We start from the raw sequence: 15,397 nt of genomic DNA, 5'->3' as shown, positions 1-15,397 counted from the left end.
GGTATACTGTTTTTTTTTTTTACAAAGGCATATGTTTTTCAACGTATTGTCTATATTTTACTGTAATTGTCCATTGAAATAATTGGGATAAATTAACTTACAAATGCAGTTGCAGGGTAAAACAAAAGCTGAGAAAATAGGTAAATAGAAAATGTTTTTTGAAAAAAAGAAAAGATGAATAAATAAAATAAAAGTGGGATGGATTCACAAGTTGCATCTTATTCATCATAAACATTAATTGTTCCATTTTAACTTCATAAGCCTAAGAGATATTAGCTTTTTGGGGGGTAGTTGTTGTTTTTTTTACATTTCATATACTCCCTTTTCCTGCTTGACCATTCTCTATTGAAAGGTGTATGTTGCCAGTGTGCACAGAACAGTGTACTGATCAGGATTCTTAAATTGATGTTTCTGGCACATGTTGTATGTGCCATATAGACCTAAATGATCTTATAAAACATTGCAATCACAATGCGGACTGCAGTATCAGATAGGAGTCTGCCTTGTTTGGCCTGCAGGTGGCAGACTTGAGTCAGCACACTGGTCTCCCAGCAACACAGTGTAAATAACTCAGTGATTATTCTGTTGGCTAGGGAGCATGAGGGAGAAGCAGAGAAATGAATGAAACATTGGGTTGACTCTGGTTATTTAATGAGCTAACTTAAGGGAACGTTAAGTGCATCCTGGAAGCAAGATCCCAAGGCTAAATTACAGGTAAAATCCAGCTCTTCAAAACAATCCGAGAAAGGATAATACAAGCTAACGTTAGCGTTACCAGTTAGCGTGTTAGCATTAACTGTAACGTTAAGCTAGCTAAGTTAGGTTTCAAACATCGTGTTTGTGTCTGTATTGTAAAATTGGCGATATAACGTACCACAGAGAAAGTGTCTAACGTTAGATACTGCCTATGTAAACTCGGTAAACTGAAGTAATTAACTAACGTTAGTGGCTAACGTTAGCCAAGGCAAGCTAGCAGCAGTAACAACAAGAGATTAACTAAATAGCTGTAAGCGAATGTTAATTACGTTAGAACCTGGTAAGAGCCCACTAAGCATGTTAGCTTAAGCTACAGTTAGCGAATAAAACTCGTCGAGATAATGCTATTTCTTCATAGTTGAAATGAGCCGTTGCTCTGTAGCTAATAAACACGGACGTCTTCTCTTTAACAATAAACTAGTCAGGTGAAGTGTAGAGGATGGAAGTTAACTTGATTAACTAACGTTTAATGCGAACTTGTCGAGTCTTTGCTGAAACTGCTGTCTCTTGATGGTCTCAGGGAAAACTTTAAACAGTTTAACGTTACGCAATGAAGTGGGACCTTTCGGTTCCTTCATTTCGATAGCGTTAACGTTAAATAAAACCTTCTATCCAGGGGGAAATGCGGCATCATTCTCGTGGGAGTAGCTACTCGTGTTGAGTGACATTAACACCAGCCATGCCTTGTGATGAGGCCGTATTGGGTGCACGCAGTGTGTTAACATATTTTATCCAGAGCAGTCAGAAGAAATATCAGTGTAAAAGTACAGAAACATGCCTCTGGTGTCTGCTTCAATAGAGATGCTAATGTGAACCTCTAGGACACCTAAAACAGTCAGAGTCTGTGCCAGGGATGGTGTTACCAAACTTACCCTAACTGTTACATTATTAATGGCCTTTTTCTTGTAGATCACAGGCAGCTGATGGTTGCTGGCTAGCCAATGGGGCTGTTTGACAAGTTGGCAGGATGGCTGGGGTTGAAGAAGGAGGTGAATGTGCTGTGTCTTGGTCTGGACAACAGTGGAAAAACCACCATCATCAACCACCTCAAGCCCTCTAATGTAAGTCTACCCAATGCGTTCTATGATTTCTTTGATGTTGCAAAGGACTAAGGTAACAGTATAGTGACTTTTCTGGCATAACTAATGTCAGAAATGTTATTCACTCACTTGTGACATTCATGTATTTAGCAAATTAGTGATGAGTGGATTGTGAACATTCATATTGCATGTTACTGCCTTTGTTTACTTATACCTATCTACATCTTCCTATGATTATCTACAGATCACCTGTGTATGGTTAACTAGCATGTTTATGGTTAACTGGCAAAGAATTTAAGACATGTTGCTAATTTGTGCTTCCTATTTAGGTTTGTGTTTACAATATATTGTATTTGTCTCTCAGGCTCAAGCACAAGACATTGTCCCAACCATTGGCTTCAGCATAGAGAAGTTCAAGACATCCAGGTAGCTGTTCATCATAAAACAACAACTTGTTGGACATTTCAAAAAATTGGTAGACCAAGAATTTTTAAGTCATCTTCTCATAGTAGTAATATATAATTTATATATATATATATATATATATATATATATATATACTATGTTTTTCTCTCTTCTCTTCTTTTAGTCTTTCCTTCACAGTGTTTGACATGTCTGGTCAAGGTCGATACAGAAACCTTTGGGAACACTACTACAAGTGAGTGCACCAGTGCTACAAAAAACACCATTCCTATTTGCTGTAAATATACATATTAATTCCTGTGACCTCTGTGATCTGTATTTCTCAGGGAAGGCCAGGCTATCATATTTGTCATTGATAGTGCAGACAAACTGAGGATGGTAGTAGCCAAAGAAGAACTGGACACGTTACTAAACCATCCTGGTACGTTCATGTACATTTAACGTGATTCTTGAATGTGGGTTTGAATCCCTGCCCCGTTATCTGTTGTTGTTGTGTTTCTTTCTTTGGCTATTTTCAGTCTAAACTGTGCTCTATGCAAAAATGGGTGTTACTATTTTTGAAAAATGAGCACACACTTACTTTCCAACATCATCCCTCTCACTCTCACGGCAGATATTAAACACAGGAGGATCCCCATCCTGTTCTTTGCTAACAAGATGGATGTCAGGGATGCTCTGTCCTCAGTCAAGGTCTCACAGCTGCTCTGTTTGGAGAACATCAAAGACAAACCCTGGCACATCTGGTATGAGCATACATACACACTTATATGTATGCCAATGCCATTGAGAAAACAGTGGTGTAGTTATCAGTGACAAATTACAGTCTGCTGTAAAGTAATGCTGTCTGGTGAGAGCATACAGGCAGAATACAATATGCTTTTTGTGGTAGTATTTAACCTACATCTCCTCTATTGGAGGCAACACACTGTTAAGAAAGACATACAAAACAAACTAAACTTGAGTTTTGTGTAAGTGAGTAGATAATCAGAGTTGAAGTTGTGTCTTCAAATGTAAATCTGGCAGGATGTGACAAGGCAGTCACTTATAGGTTTTTTGCTGTCTTTAATATGATGTGTTGCTGTGTTTCAGTGCCACCGATGCCCTGAAAGGAGAAGGTTTACAGGAGGGAGTCGACTGGTTACAAGGTATGATGAGAGTGGGAGTGTGAAGGTGTGCTGAGCTCACAGTGCAGTTTGGTAGACATTTTGTTCACTACTGAGTTTAGAATACATGTATATCACTTTTTACCTTCATTTCATACTGTCAGATAAAAAAGAAAAAAACTTCCATCTTTTTGTTTACATTTAGTCATCTTTGCTAAGCTAGCATCTATGGGTCATTTGTAGATGAATAAAAAATGTGGCTTAAATTAGTTTTGCTGTGTTATGGACTTACATTAGTTGTATAACTTCAAGTTGGATTGTGTAGTTTAGGTGTAAGAGACACATTTATAATTCCATTACAGTTGTTAAAATTGCCTTATTCTTTATCCTCATTTCAAGCAATAACAAACATTTTCCCAGTTAATCCTACAAATGTGTTGACTTTGAAAATGTCTTTGTTTTTCTCTGCTTCAAAATGAATGTGGTCTGTTCCACTACATCAACATCATCATCTTTTCTTTTTATTATGTTTACCGCTCTCATTCAAATCCTTCCATAGATCAAATTATGCAGTGAGTACTGGGTGTTTAGTGTTGTGTTATTTATTGTGTTATTGCGTAGCTGTAGAAGATTGTATTTAAAAACTCCCCTACTTTTTCTTTACCATGTTTACTGTCTAGCTGAGTGAGCCACAGGGTTACTCTGAACTAACTGTACAGTTTGTCTAAACTCCTGGAACTCTCCCTATATCCAAAACGTTGTTTCTTCGGTTTTATCGCCTACAGCCTTTTGGCTTCCCATTGCATTTACTGAATCAATGGTACCCCTATAAAGGTGGTGCTGATGTCTGATATCAAATTCTTGGAGGAATACTCTATCCCTTGAGTATCAAATGCTCAAGTTTCAAAGCTTGAAAGGTGGAAACTCCTCAGCCTGCTCCGGCAGCGTAATCCATTTCTCCGCTGTTGTTGGTTCCCTCTGTTACGAGAGACAGTGGTACATACATTTTTATTGTTTTTTTACATGGCTTGCTCTATGTTTTACTGATTTAATTTCATTTCTCATGTTTTTCCAGATCAAATCAAAACAATGAGAACATGAGGGCATGAGGATGGACACATTGGAAGTAGCAGCGTCCATGGAAGTTTTTTATGAAAGACGCGTTGACCCTGTATTCAGAGGTACCATGGGATAGTAATGTTTTTAATGGGGTATTTAGATGGTTCTTGGTTCTAAAAATGCATCCACCGACAGCACTAAGTCAGTGAGAAACATTAACACGTTCATTATGAGTTTAAACTGATGAATACAGCTGTCCAAAGGGCAGTAAAACATTTTAAAAAATATGGAAAATTCTATGTAGATATTTATTATCCCTCCCATTTCTCTTTATGTTTGTGTAACAGGCTCACAGGGATCGTGATAAACTGTAGCTGCACTTAAATAAGATACTTCAGTTGGTGCTGTCTTCATTTTAGGGAGCATGAATATTTGGGATGACATATTGTTGGGTGGTGTGTTATTTTTTTATCCCTTAAAATATCCCGTGTCTGACAAATGGTATGTGCCAGCTTCCCTTAAGAGACGACATGTTTCACAGCTGGTTTATTCAGACTGACATGACATTATACCAATGATGTAAACTCATGTAAATGATCTGCAATTTTATCCTTTAAAAATTGTTTCCACCTCTGAAATATGCCAAATGCTCTGGGTTTTCTTTTTTTTGTCTTTTTTCTCTCAGAGCGTCTGTAGATGCATTATTATTTATGTTTGAAGCATCACAACAGTTCAGTGAACAATCATTTACTTCTTCAGCAGTGCAAATCTTCTGGTACTTAAATACCAGAATTTTTTCATGCATTCCAGTGCACACTGCCTTCTCAAACTTGCATATAGGGCCATCTCACTGTCACATTAAAAACAACAGTAACTATATCTTTACTGCAGCTACAACTTAATGCAGCTCTGCTCATGTTTGATTAATGTTGCTCTTTTTTGAGTAGCTTTGAAAATATATTTTGCGTATCGAAGATTAAATGTTTAACAGGACCCAGTAGATTTTGTTGTACATATTGTTAGTTGTGGCTATAGTGTACATATATAGATAGAATATCTGTAAGTGATAACATGATTGTCATAAAGTGAATGTAAAGTTAATTAGCTTGCTTAAAAATCAAAACTTCTCTTTACAAAGCTATTTTTAACTAGTGTTTTTATCTTTGCCTTATTTTATTGCTCAAAGAAAAAGAAATGTAATCAAACAATATGCTTCTTGCAATTTACACATAGTACTTCAGTGATTCAAAGGCAGAACACTGAGGGGGAAAAAAACATCTGCTCAGTCTGCACAAAGTTTTTAATGCAAGCCTTTGATCCTCATCTCTAGTCTCTGACTGAAAGCTTGCATTAAAAACCACTTCTGCACAGATCAGAGTGCGTGGCTGCTTTTTCAGTTTTTGTCGAGCTCCATCACCTCAACCAAGCTCCATAACAAGTGAGAGGTGTTTCACTGTTTCTGAGTAGTTTCAAGGCAAAAAGGAATAACTGACCAAAATGTATGATAAAATCTTTAGAATAAGAGTGTTTTATTTTATATACTCTGTGGTATCTTGTTCATAAATGTTTCATCTGTAAACCTTATTTTTAGTTGTAGAAACTGCAGAAACGACAAAAACGCCTTGTAACACAAAAAATGTTTTCCTTCCGATAACTGTTGACACAGAGCTGAATATAGACATATAGATGGATATCAGGGTGCATTTACTAATGGGCGTACTTACAGTCGTGTTCACTTTCAGCACAGCATTATACAGCAAATCTTGGATGTTTGATTGACATTAAGACAGTCATGTCTTGTTTTGAAAAGGATTTTGTTCATGGTTTCAAATATTAACTGTAGAATGTATTACCAGAGAATATGGGGTCAATTGGACAAAACAATTTCTATTTGTGAATGTAATTATTTAAGTTGTGGATGAATTAAAAGTACATTTACCAACCAGAGATAACTTAAAGGAAAAAACACAAGCTGGATATTCTGCTTTTGTTGCAATCGGGCGGTTTGCATCTTCCTGAAAGTTGTATATCATTGTACTGTAATGTCTTCGTTGCTAGGAGACATTTCCAGTGAAAATTGGTCTATACGTTACATTCAACTCTGCTTTTTGTTTTAGACTACCACTGGGGGGCACCCATGTCCAAAATATTCAAATCCTACTCATAGTTGCTTTAAGGACACCACATTGATTTTGTAATATTATTGTCTATTTCTTATAACTGTAAGTCATTTCAGAGTGGTGATTTACTGGGAGAAGTTTGATCAACTTTCATATCCTCCAGACATCTTACTTCTTATTTTCTCCTTGTGAGATCATGTCTCATATGCTCCAGGCATCTGTTTCCAAACAAGGACCCTCCGAGCACAGGCTCACTTTAGCACCAGAGAAGTCACAGATTCTTTCTTCAAACTGTATCATCAGATGAGCTGTGTGTTGTTTATTACATTGTATGTCTTCATTTTCAAAGAATAAATGTTCTGGGAAATGAATATTGTTTCATGGTTTTGGGAATAATGGTACTGAGGTGGCCTCATATGAGTCTCATGTTATCTGTAGGGAAACTATCTTCTCTTTCTTTCTTAGTGTCTCTCTCACCCTCTCTAGCTCTCTCTCGCCCTCTCTCACAAACATCTTAAGCGCTGCCAGCAACAGCTGCTCATTAAACCTGGAGTCCTTGGGCCCTGAACAATTTAATTGGTTAAACATAAACATTCATTTATACAAGTTATGAGGATTCCTGTTATTATGCTGTGCAGCACGGCAGTTGATTTTTGTAAATTGTGTGTTGTTTGTATCCATATGTTGATATAATGGCACGATTAAGGAACATGTGTAAGTTGTTTGTATCATCAAGCCTCAAACGCGAAGAGGCTGAGCTTTGGTGTTTGGCTTGATAAAGTGTCAAGGTCATGTGCCAGCCATCTGTCAAACATGCAGCTAGGAACCTTTCCAGCTGTCTTCCGGATGTTTCAGAGTTTGGCATCAGTATTACAGAGTCACTAGTCAGATATCAAACAAAGTCCAGTTCAAGTCAACATTATTCCAATTACTCAACTTAAATTGTCTGTATTTGTAATAAAAAAAACTATATACAGTTGAGCCTCTTGAGCAGAATCAAATAACTTCCTCATTATTATTCCTAAATGAACAAGACACATAATTAGAACAGAAAAGAAAATGCTCTTTGGTTAGTCTTATGCAGAGCAAGGAGAGAAGTTACATTAAAAACCTTCATTTACATCGACCTCACAGGGTCATCAGGGCAGAAACAGTAAAAACAGATTAAGTCTGGTATTCTTTATAGACAAAACATCAGAAATCAATCAGATACAGAGAAATCAACTATCACAATGAATATGAATATAGTAAAAAAAAAAAGAAAAAAGAAAGGATGACCTCTCAAATCGTATCACACATTATGATGCTGTCCCAACACTTGGTACAATTAAGATGAATTCAGATGTTGTGTAGCAACGTAAACCCTCACCTAGATAAACCTGAGATGAATATATTAGCCTCTGTCCACGGTGCTGAAACGGCTCTGTTGCCAAAAGGGGGCGCTGTGCGCGTTTAGCGGTTAAAATGAGCGCGTCACCCTCTCTCTCTCTCTCTCTCTCTCTCTCTCTCTCTCTCTCTCGATGAGTAAACACGTCAGAAAATAACTTCTCCGTCACACTGTTTGTGCGTGTCTGTCGTTATACTTTCTCTGTGTGTGTGTGTGTGTGTGTGTGTGTGTGTGTCAGGGTTTAAAGTCAGACTGTATCATTAAATCTCTCCGCTGCTCTTCAGGATCCATCCTAATTGGATGCCTGTCAGTTTTGACAAGAGTAGGCCAGATTAAATGACTTCAGGCAGAGGGGGCCATTAGGTAGACACAGTTCATTGCTGTATACCCTGAAGGGAAAGTGGCAGACACAGAACACTTAAATGATTTCTAATTGCTCAAAGGTGGGGAGCATTTTAGTCTACGAATTCCATGTTAGGCCTCAAAAAAGGAGAAAGAGTGGGCCGTTTCTGCTTAATAAGGTATTGAATATTGGGTTGCGTAAAATGTACTGTGTATTAAATGTAAGTTTGTTTTTTTTAAGTAAATGTATCGCGCTGTTTTCTCCTGTTCAAAGCCAAGAGGGCATCGTCAGGCCGGTTTCTCATCCTCCTCAGTCGCGCAAAAACAGTTTCTGTGGGAAGTTAATTGCGGTTGTAAGGTAAAATGCCGGCAGTGAGGAGAGTGCCAGCGGGTAAAAGGCCACGTGAAGTATGGCTGCGCAATTAGGCGGCTGTTCCGCACTGAGTTGGAAGGAGCAGGAGCCACGTGAGGCGTGAAACTCTTCCACAAATCATTGATTATTTAATGTGTAAAAATGCAACGTCGATATTAAATTCAGTGGTTGAAAAAAAAAACCCAGTAAGCCGCCCGTCCATCCCCGTTATTGAGTAAAGGAATCTTTCCCTCCCTCCTCCAGTCAGATCAGCCGCTGTGACGTGTCGGTGCTCATTAAGAGGGACGTTTGGTTCCTCTGACGTGCGCATCAGTCCTCTGACGGCACCTGCCCCCTTATAAGCCCCAGTAAGTCACCCGGGAGACCTCCACCAACGTTTCTTTCAACGGATCCTCGCGGTGCTCTTAATAAACCATCCAACTGTTCTGCTCCCAGTTTTCTGCCTCAGGTGCCCCAGCACATGACTCAAGGAACACTTGAGGTAAGTTTTGCACGTGTTTTTCAAGCTTTAGTAAACTGTTGAGGTAAATGAGATTGCTATCTTCTTTCCTTGTGTGAAGATGTTTTAGGGGACACTTCATTATCTGCAATATGATTTGGATAAGGCTGTGTCGAACTTCGGGTGGTTGTGTTTTTATCATGAGTGCTGTGCGTAATTTCAATTTTACGCGCATGTGTCCGAATAGAAGGACGACAGGAGAAGTAGAAAAGAGAGAGGATTTGATCAGAAACCGCAGTCACAACATAAAAAAAGACGAGCTGTAATTAATTTTAAACCAATACTCACAGATTTGTTTGATTTATTTTATTGATGTAGGGAATTATTTGACATTTGTGTGAATTCAGCGAGGCAACGTGTGGCACTTACTGTATGTCTTTGCCTGACGAAATAGAAAAGAGATGACAAAATCGAGCTTCCAGGTTTCTTTCCCAACACATTTTCACTTGACTTATTACGATCATGAAGAGTGACGATCGGCACTGCCTTGAAAGTCTAGAAAAGACCGCTTTCAAGGCCACGAGAGCGCATAGAATCCATTAAATATTATATTTTCCTTTGGAGTATTCCTGTTATCACTTTCTATTTCAACAAGTCAGTCGCTTGTTTGGTCAGTTGAACCTCTAATCCAAACAAAACCTGTTAAAAATCAAACGTGTCTGTGGATTTCAAATGAACCAAAGAAGGCTTTCTGTTATGAGTCCAACTCACCAGATGCAGGAAACTAAAAGCCAAGTGATTTTATTTATCTTCTGCACTGTACTAAACACCTCACCCTCCGTGCGCCAAGCAGGTCTCCATGCCCTCCCGTTCCTAGCGGAAGACCGGTGCGACAATGACCATCCATGTAGAGGGGCTTGTGGCTATCGCGGTCTTCTATCTGCTGATCCTGTTCGTGGGCATCTGGGCGGCATGGAAGAACAAACACTCCGGGGAGGCGGAGGGCACCGACCGCAGCGAAACCATCATGGTCGGAGGGAGAGACATTGGATTATTTGTCGGTGGATTCACCATGACGGGTGAAGTTTGCATTTATTACTCAACGCTTTGATTTGAGTTGCTATGGCTGTCTAAAGAGGCTTCAAATGTAGCTCTTAGGTCTGTTTTAACAAGTTTAATCCTTTCTTATTTTAGCATGTGAAGAATCAGCTGGAGTTAGATAATTCTCGTTTTTTTCTACTGTAGTATGACTTGTTTTAGTATGGGGTTTTTTTTAGACATAAGTCACTCCACCAGCTTTAAGACAAATTCTTTGACTCAAAATTGTCTTGCATTGGCATTTATCTAATTTTAAGAGTAAGTGTTACAATATAAATAGATTGAATTGATACTTCATTTAGCAGAAAAGGCTTCTCTACATGTTTTATTAACACAAATGCCAAATAGGGGTCATTTTTTAATCTGATGTTCTCATGTGGTGACATTTTTTTTCTGTGTGTTGTGTGTGATTTTCAGCAACCTGGGTTGGAGGAGGATACATCAATGGCACAGCTGAGTATGTGTATCTACCTGATTATGGCTTGGCTTGGGCACAAGCTCCCTTTGGATACGCCCTCAGTCTTGTTGTGGGTGAGTGGCGATATTGTCACGTTTAAAACGATGTAAAATACAGGAGTGATATTACTTGTAAGCAGGAGCATAACAAGGGATTTTGGGTCATCAGACATGTTTCTCCCCATTTACACTCAAATGTACCCCATACATTAATATACTGATTTATTGACCACATACCTGTTTGAAATGACTGGGTGTTAATCAAACCTTCACCAGACGTCCAACAAGTCCAACAAATCTATTTGAAGAAACAGAGCAAACTGAAAACAGGAATACATATAAATGTACACTTTAGGACTACAAAAGGCAGTTTAGTCCAGATTTAGGGGCCCTGGATGGTGGAGGCCTCGAAACTCAGCCTGTAATGTGTCCACTCCTTGTCCCAGGTGGTCTTTTTTTCGCAAAGCCCATGCGCTCACGAGGTTACGTCACCATGTTGGACCCGTTCCAGCAGCTGTATGGGAAACGCATGGGTGGCCTCCTCTTCATACCTGCACTCATGGGTGAGATCTTCTGGTCTGCTGCCATCTTATCCGCCCTTGGTAAGTTCATGTTTCTGTCCTTAATTAAATAAAAGCTTCTTGAGTTTTTGTCTACATGATGGTGCGGTGGCCGTAATATCTGTTTTGTCCATGACCTTAGGTGCCACTCTGAGTGTCATCGTGGACATCAACATTAAGATGTCGGTGGTGATCTCAGCACTCATTGCAATCTTTTACACCCTGGTTGGAGGACTTTACTCCGTGGCCTACACTGACGTCGTGCAGCTCTTCTGTATCTTTCTCGGCCTGGTAGGTTCATGTTGAGCACAAGTGAAAAGTAGATAATAGCAGCTAATGTAATAAGTTACCGCTCTTGAGTAGATTTATTGTGTTTGTCGCACCAAGTGTACTTTGACCTTGACGTACGATTTGCCAAATCGCTCCAAAAATAGTCAAAAATGCTGTTCCAAGGGCACACAGTGACATGAAATGACACTGCAAAAATGTATTTGTGACAAATTGTCTAGAAATAATAAAAATAAACTAAGGTGGGATAATTAAAGTGATACAAGTATTACCATTAAGTTATTGTTAGTAACTGTTTACTTCTGTATTTGTTTCTTGCCATCTACAGTGGATCAGTGTCCCCTTTGCTTTGACCAACCCTGCGGTGTCAGACATTACAGTTACTGCAGTGAAGCAGGTGTACCAGTCACCCTGGAGAGGCAGCGTCCACAAGAGTGACACCTGGGTCTGGATTGACAACTTCTGTCTCCTGGTACAGTAACCACGAGTTATTCATCTCTCGCTTTATCAGAATTTAGTCTATTGAAACAAAATACTTTCTCAAACTGGAAAACGGTCTAGAGATGGAAAATCTAGAGATGAATCAGTCATGATGATAATTGTTTGTTGCAGCCATAAAAAGCCATATCTACTCACTGACAGCTGATTGACAGTAATACAGACTGCACTTTATCAAATTGTTTAAATGTACCTTGTGGCAAGGAGTTTCATACATTCTGACATTTCTGCGTTATATTTTTCTGCAAAAACGAACTGAATGAAGAGTGTCTGTCTGAGCTAAAAAGAGTGACTCCTCCTCTGTTAAATGTTTCCCTGTTAAATGTTCTTTTTCCTTATCATATTCGAGGGTCTAAGGACAGAGCGTGTCGTATGCTGTACAGATTGTGAAGGCCTTTGAGGCAGATTTTTGACTTTGGGCTATATAAATAAAATCGACTTGACGTGACTATGTTGGCCGTCAGTTCTGCAAATGTCATTCACTGGTCTCTGAATGTACTGCAGATGCTTGGAGGAATACCCTGGCAGGTGTATTTCCAGAGAGTCCTGTCTGCCTCCTCGGCTACCTACGCCCAGGTCCTCTCCTTCCTGGCTGCTTTCGGGTGCCTCATCATGGCTGTGCCCTCCGTTCTCATCGGGGCCATCGGGGCCTCCACAGGTTAGAGAGCTCACACATGAGCTTGCATGAGTCTGTGTGTGTATTTGTGGGAGGCTCCGGATGGGTCCATGTTGCCCTTAGATCTGAGAGAGCTGGGTAAATAGCAGCTGGTTCACCTCATCCATAATGAAGCAGCACTTTAATAACCATGCTGGTTGTGTAAATATTACATTAGAGGGAGGCAAGGGACCAAATTAGAGGTCTGATCTCCAGATTTTTAGGCGTCAGAACATCTGAATACACAAATTAGTTTTGTCTTGTTTTAACATAAAAATAATAAACATGAGCTATCATTACATTACATTACATTACATTAAAATGACAAAAATAAAAATGTTTCACATACAATTCAACCTTGCTTCTTCCCATTATCAGTAAAATCTTATTTATTTGAGTTTCAGACTTCTGCAAAGCTGGTTTAATTTGTCTAAAAGTGTATTTCATTTAAAGAAACTAAATGAAAAAGAAAATATATCATATAAAAATATTTCATATTCTAATGATTGTGCATGTGTGGTGCATTTCTGAAATTGTTATGCATGAGTTTCATACCGTATGTTGAGGAAGCTATGGCTTTTTCATTATATTTCAGCATTGTGAATGTTTAATTTCAAATGGCCTTAATTTCTGAGAAATTTGGAAAAGGTCATGTGGTTGTTTATCTATTTGTATACTGGGAATATTGGATGTGTCAATTTAAATGCTCATTAAATATTTCCTTTGCTCAGACTGGAACCAGACATCTTATGGTGCCATTTCTCCTAAAGAGAAGGACCAAGCAGACATGATTCTGCCCATCGTGCTCCAACACCTCTGCCCGCCATTCGTCTCTTTCTTCGGCCTGGGTGCAGTGTCTGCAGCTGTCATGTCATCTGCAGACTCTTCAATCCTTTCAGCCAGCTCCATGTTTGCGAGGAACATCTACCAGCTTGCCTTTAGACAGTCGGTAAATACATATGTGACAGTGTTCTGTCAAAGTTGATACAAAATCCATGTTTTGTTGGCTTTTTTTTGGCTGCATATGTCACAGTCCTTCTTCCACTCCTCTCTGTCTCCTCAGGCGTCTGACCGTGAGATCGTGTGGGTGATGCGTATCACTATCTTTGTATTCGGCGGCCTTGCCACAGTGATGGCGTTGGTAACCGGGACGGTTTACGGCCTCTGGTACCTGAGCTCAGACCTGGTTTACGTCATCATCTTCCCCCAGCTGCTCAGTGTGCTCTTTGTCAAAGGCACCAACACGTACGGCTCGGTGGCTGCCTACCTGTTCGGCATGCTGCTGCGTATAGGTGGAGGTGAACCCTACCTGCAGCTGCCTCCTTTCATTTATTACCCTGGCTGGACCATTGAGCAGCGGGTACACCACATGACAGGAGAAATGGAGGAAGTCGTCATCCAGAAGTTCCCCTTCAAGACTGTCTCTATGCTTGCCTCCTTTCTGGGTAATGTTGCTTTCTCCTACCTGGCAAAGTACCTGTTTGAGAGCGGCAAGATTTCACACAAATACGACTTTCTTGACGCAGTGGTGTCCAAGCACAGTGGAGAGATTATGGATAAGACGACGCTTGTAACTCGTGGCAACAACATCGGGCTGTCAGAGATGGCGCCCGTCAAACCGCGGCTGAGCGTGACCTTGGCGGCCGCCTTCACACGCCGTGACACACTGCCGACAGAAATGGTAGAGGAGGAGGAGGAGGAGGAGTCCAGCCCTGACTCCTCCCACCATGATGAAGAATGACAAACTCAGGATGTGATAATAAAAAATAAATAAATAAATAAAAAAAGGCTGAACACATGACTGAATTGCCAGAGAACTGGTTACTCTGTCAGAAACTCCAAAAAGAGACAAGAAGCAAACCTCCTCCCTTGGGACTACAAAGTACCACATCCCGCTTGTGGTGACTGGATAACAGCCACATGTCAGGATATATAGTGTAGCAGCTTGCTGATTGTCCGGACATGAAGTTTTCTTTCTGTGAAGTACATCAAACACACACACACACTCATATAGTACTTATAGATAGTTAGGTGTACAGTATATTCATCCTTTTTTGAACTGGTTTGGAGATATACTTAAAGAAAACTGTGTTCATAATTTGATTAATTTGATTTTCTATCACTGATGAAAAAGCAGACCGTTAGCAAAACTGCAGATGAGTGGAGATAAGAGATGCTGCATACAGTGGTGAAATACTGGATCAGGAATGTGAGGGAATGAATGATGACAGGTGCTTTATAAGAAGTGACTGACAGCACAACCGTAGTATGGAAGGAATTTACCAATACATGTACCCATTAGATGAAAGCAAAAGCGTGATACACACACTTTAACACCTGTACCGAAATGATTATACAAATTGGATTGTGAGAGAGTGGAAGTAAAATAGAGCAACAACTGGAAATTATGGAAAACAGGATATTTTATAGTTTCAATATGTCATATCAAGCCAACTCCCATCTGTTGCACTGAAATGACAGGGTTGTGATTTCTAAATTAATTAACACATTAAACCGACTGTAATGTCATAAAGTCAAATACATCAGACACCTAAAATGTGTTTAGTCTGGTCCAGTTTTGACAGGCAATCATGTCTCTCTCATGTATATTATTAATTATTACTGATAAACACATTACGACTATGAATCAAGAAAGAAACAATCCATGTATCATGCTGAGTAGAAAATATACAAGCAGTAGTGATGGTAGTTGACTTGAAGAATTAGCTAATATTCTCTTTAATGTCAGTTTTAATCATAAGAATCAGTGTAAATTAGTGTTTAAAATGATCTTGTATTT

General features: G+C 39.5%; 2 protein-coding genes across 2 annotated transcripts; both read left to right on the top strand.

Annotated features, from left to right (window-relative positions):
* The first annotated feature begins 1,697 nt into the window (after positions 1 to 1,697).
* LOC139287618 (ADP-ribosylation factor-like protein 6) lies at positions 1,698 to 4,589 on the top strand. The gene is made up of 7 exons (XM_070908746.1): positions 1,698 to 1,817; positions 2,161 to 2,222; positions 2,386 to 2,454; positions 2,546 to 2,640; positions 2,833 to 2,962; positions 3,309 to 3,364; positions 4,398 to 4,589. Exons 1-7 carry the CDS (start codon positions 1,698 to 1,700, stop codon positions 4,421 to 4,423), a joined length of 558 nt encoding a protein of 185 aa, XP_070764847.1. The 3' UTR covers positions 4,424 to 4,589.
* A 5,348-nt stretch (positions 4,590 to 9,937) lies between these two features.
* On the top strand, positions 9,938 to 14,338 carry LOC139285631 (high-affinity choline transporter 1-like). Its single transcript, XM_070906229.1, has 8 exons — positions 9,938 to 10,121; positions 10,558 to 10,671; positions 11,043 to 11,198; positions 11,299 to 11,447; positions 11,773 to 11,916; positions 12,447 to 12,600; positions 13,329 to 13,546; positions 13,661 to 14,338. The coding sequence occupies exons 1-8, from the start codon at positions 9,938 to 9,940 to the stop codon at positions 14,336 to 14,338; spliced, it is 1,797 nt and encodes a 598-aa protein (XP_070762330.1).
* The last annotated feature ends 1,059 nt before the right edge of the window (positions 14,339 to 15,397 follow it).

This window comes from Enoplosus armatus, chromosome 1 (assembly GCF_043641665.1).
Source record: "Enoplosus armatus isolate fEnoArm2 chromosome 1, fEnoArm2.hap1, whole genome shotgun sequence".
NCBI classification, from domain to species: Eukaryota; Metazoa; Chordata; class Actinopteri; order Centrarchiformes; family Enoplosidae; genus Enoplosus; species Enoplosus armatus.
Note: the sequence above shows the minus strand (reverse complement) of the source record. Positions and strands in the feature narration are given on the sequence as shown.

Coding starts and splice junctions, on each gene's coding strand:
- LOC139287618 (XM_070908746.1), top strand. CDS start 1,698: ATGGGGCTGTTTGACAAGTTGGCAGGATGGCTGGGGTTGAAGAAGGAG. Junction 2,641..2,832: donor CACGTTACTAAACCATCCTG/GTACGTTCATGT, acceptor CTCTCACGGCAG/ATATTAAACACAGGAGGATC. Junction 3,365..4,397: donor GGGAGTCGACTGGTTACAAG/GTATGATGAGAG, acceptor ATGTTTTTCCAG/ATCAAATCAAAACAATGAGA.
- LOC139285631 (XM_070906229.1), top strand. CDS start 9,938: ATGACCATCCATGTAGAGGGGCTTGTGGCTATCGCGGTCTTCTATCTG. Junction 11,199..11,298: donor TGCCATCTTATCCGCCCTTG/GTAAGTTCATGT, acceptor CCATGACCTTAG/GTGCCACTCTGAGTGTCATC. Junction 11,917..12,446: donor TTGACAACTTCTGTCTCCTG/GTACAGTAACCA, acceptor AATGTACTGCAG/ATGCTTGGAGGAATACCCTG.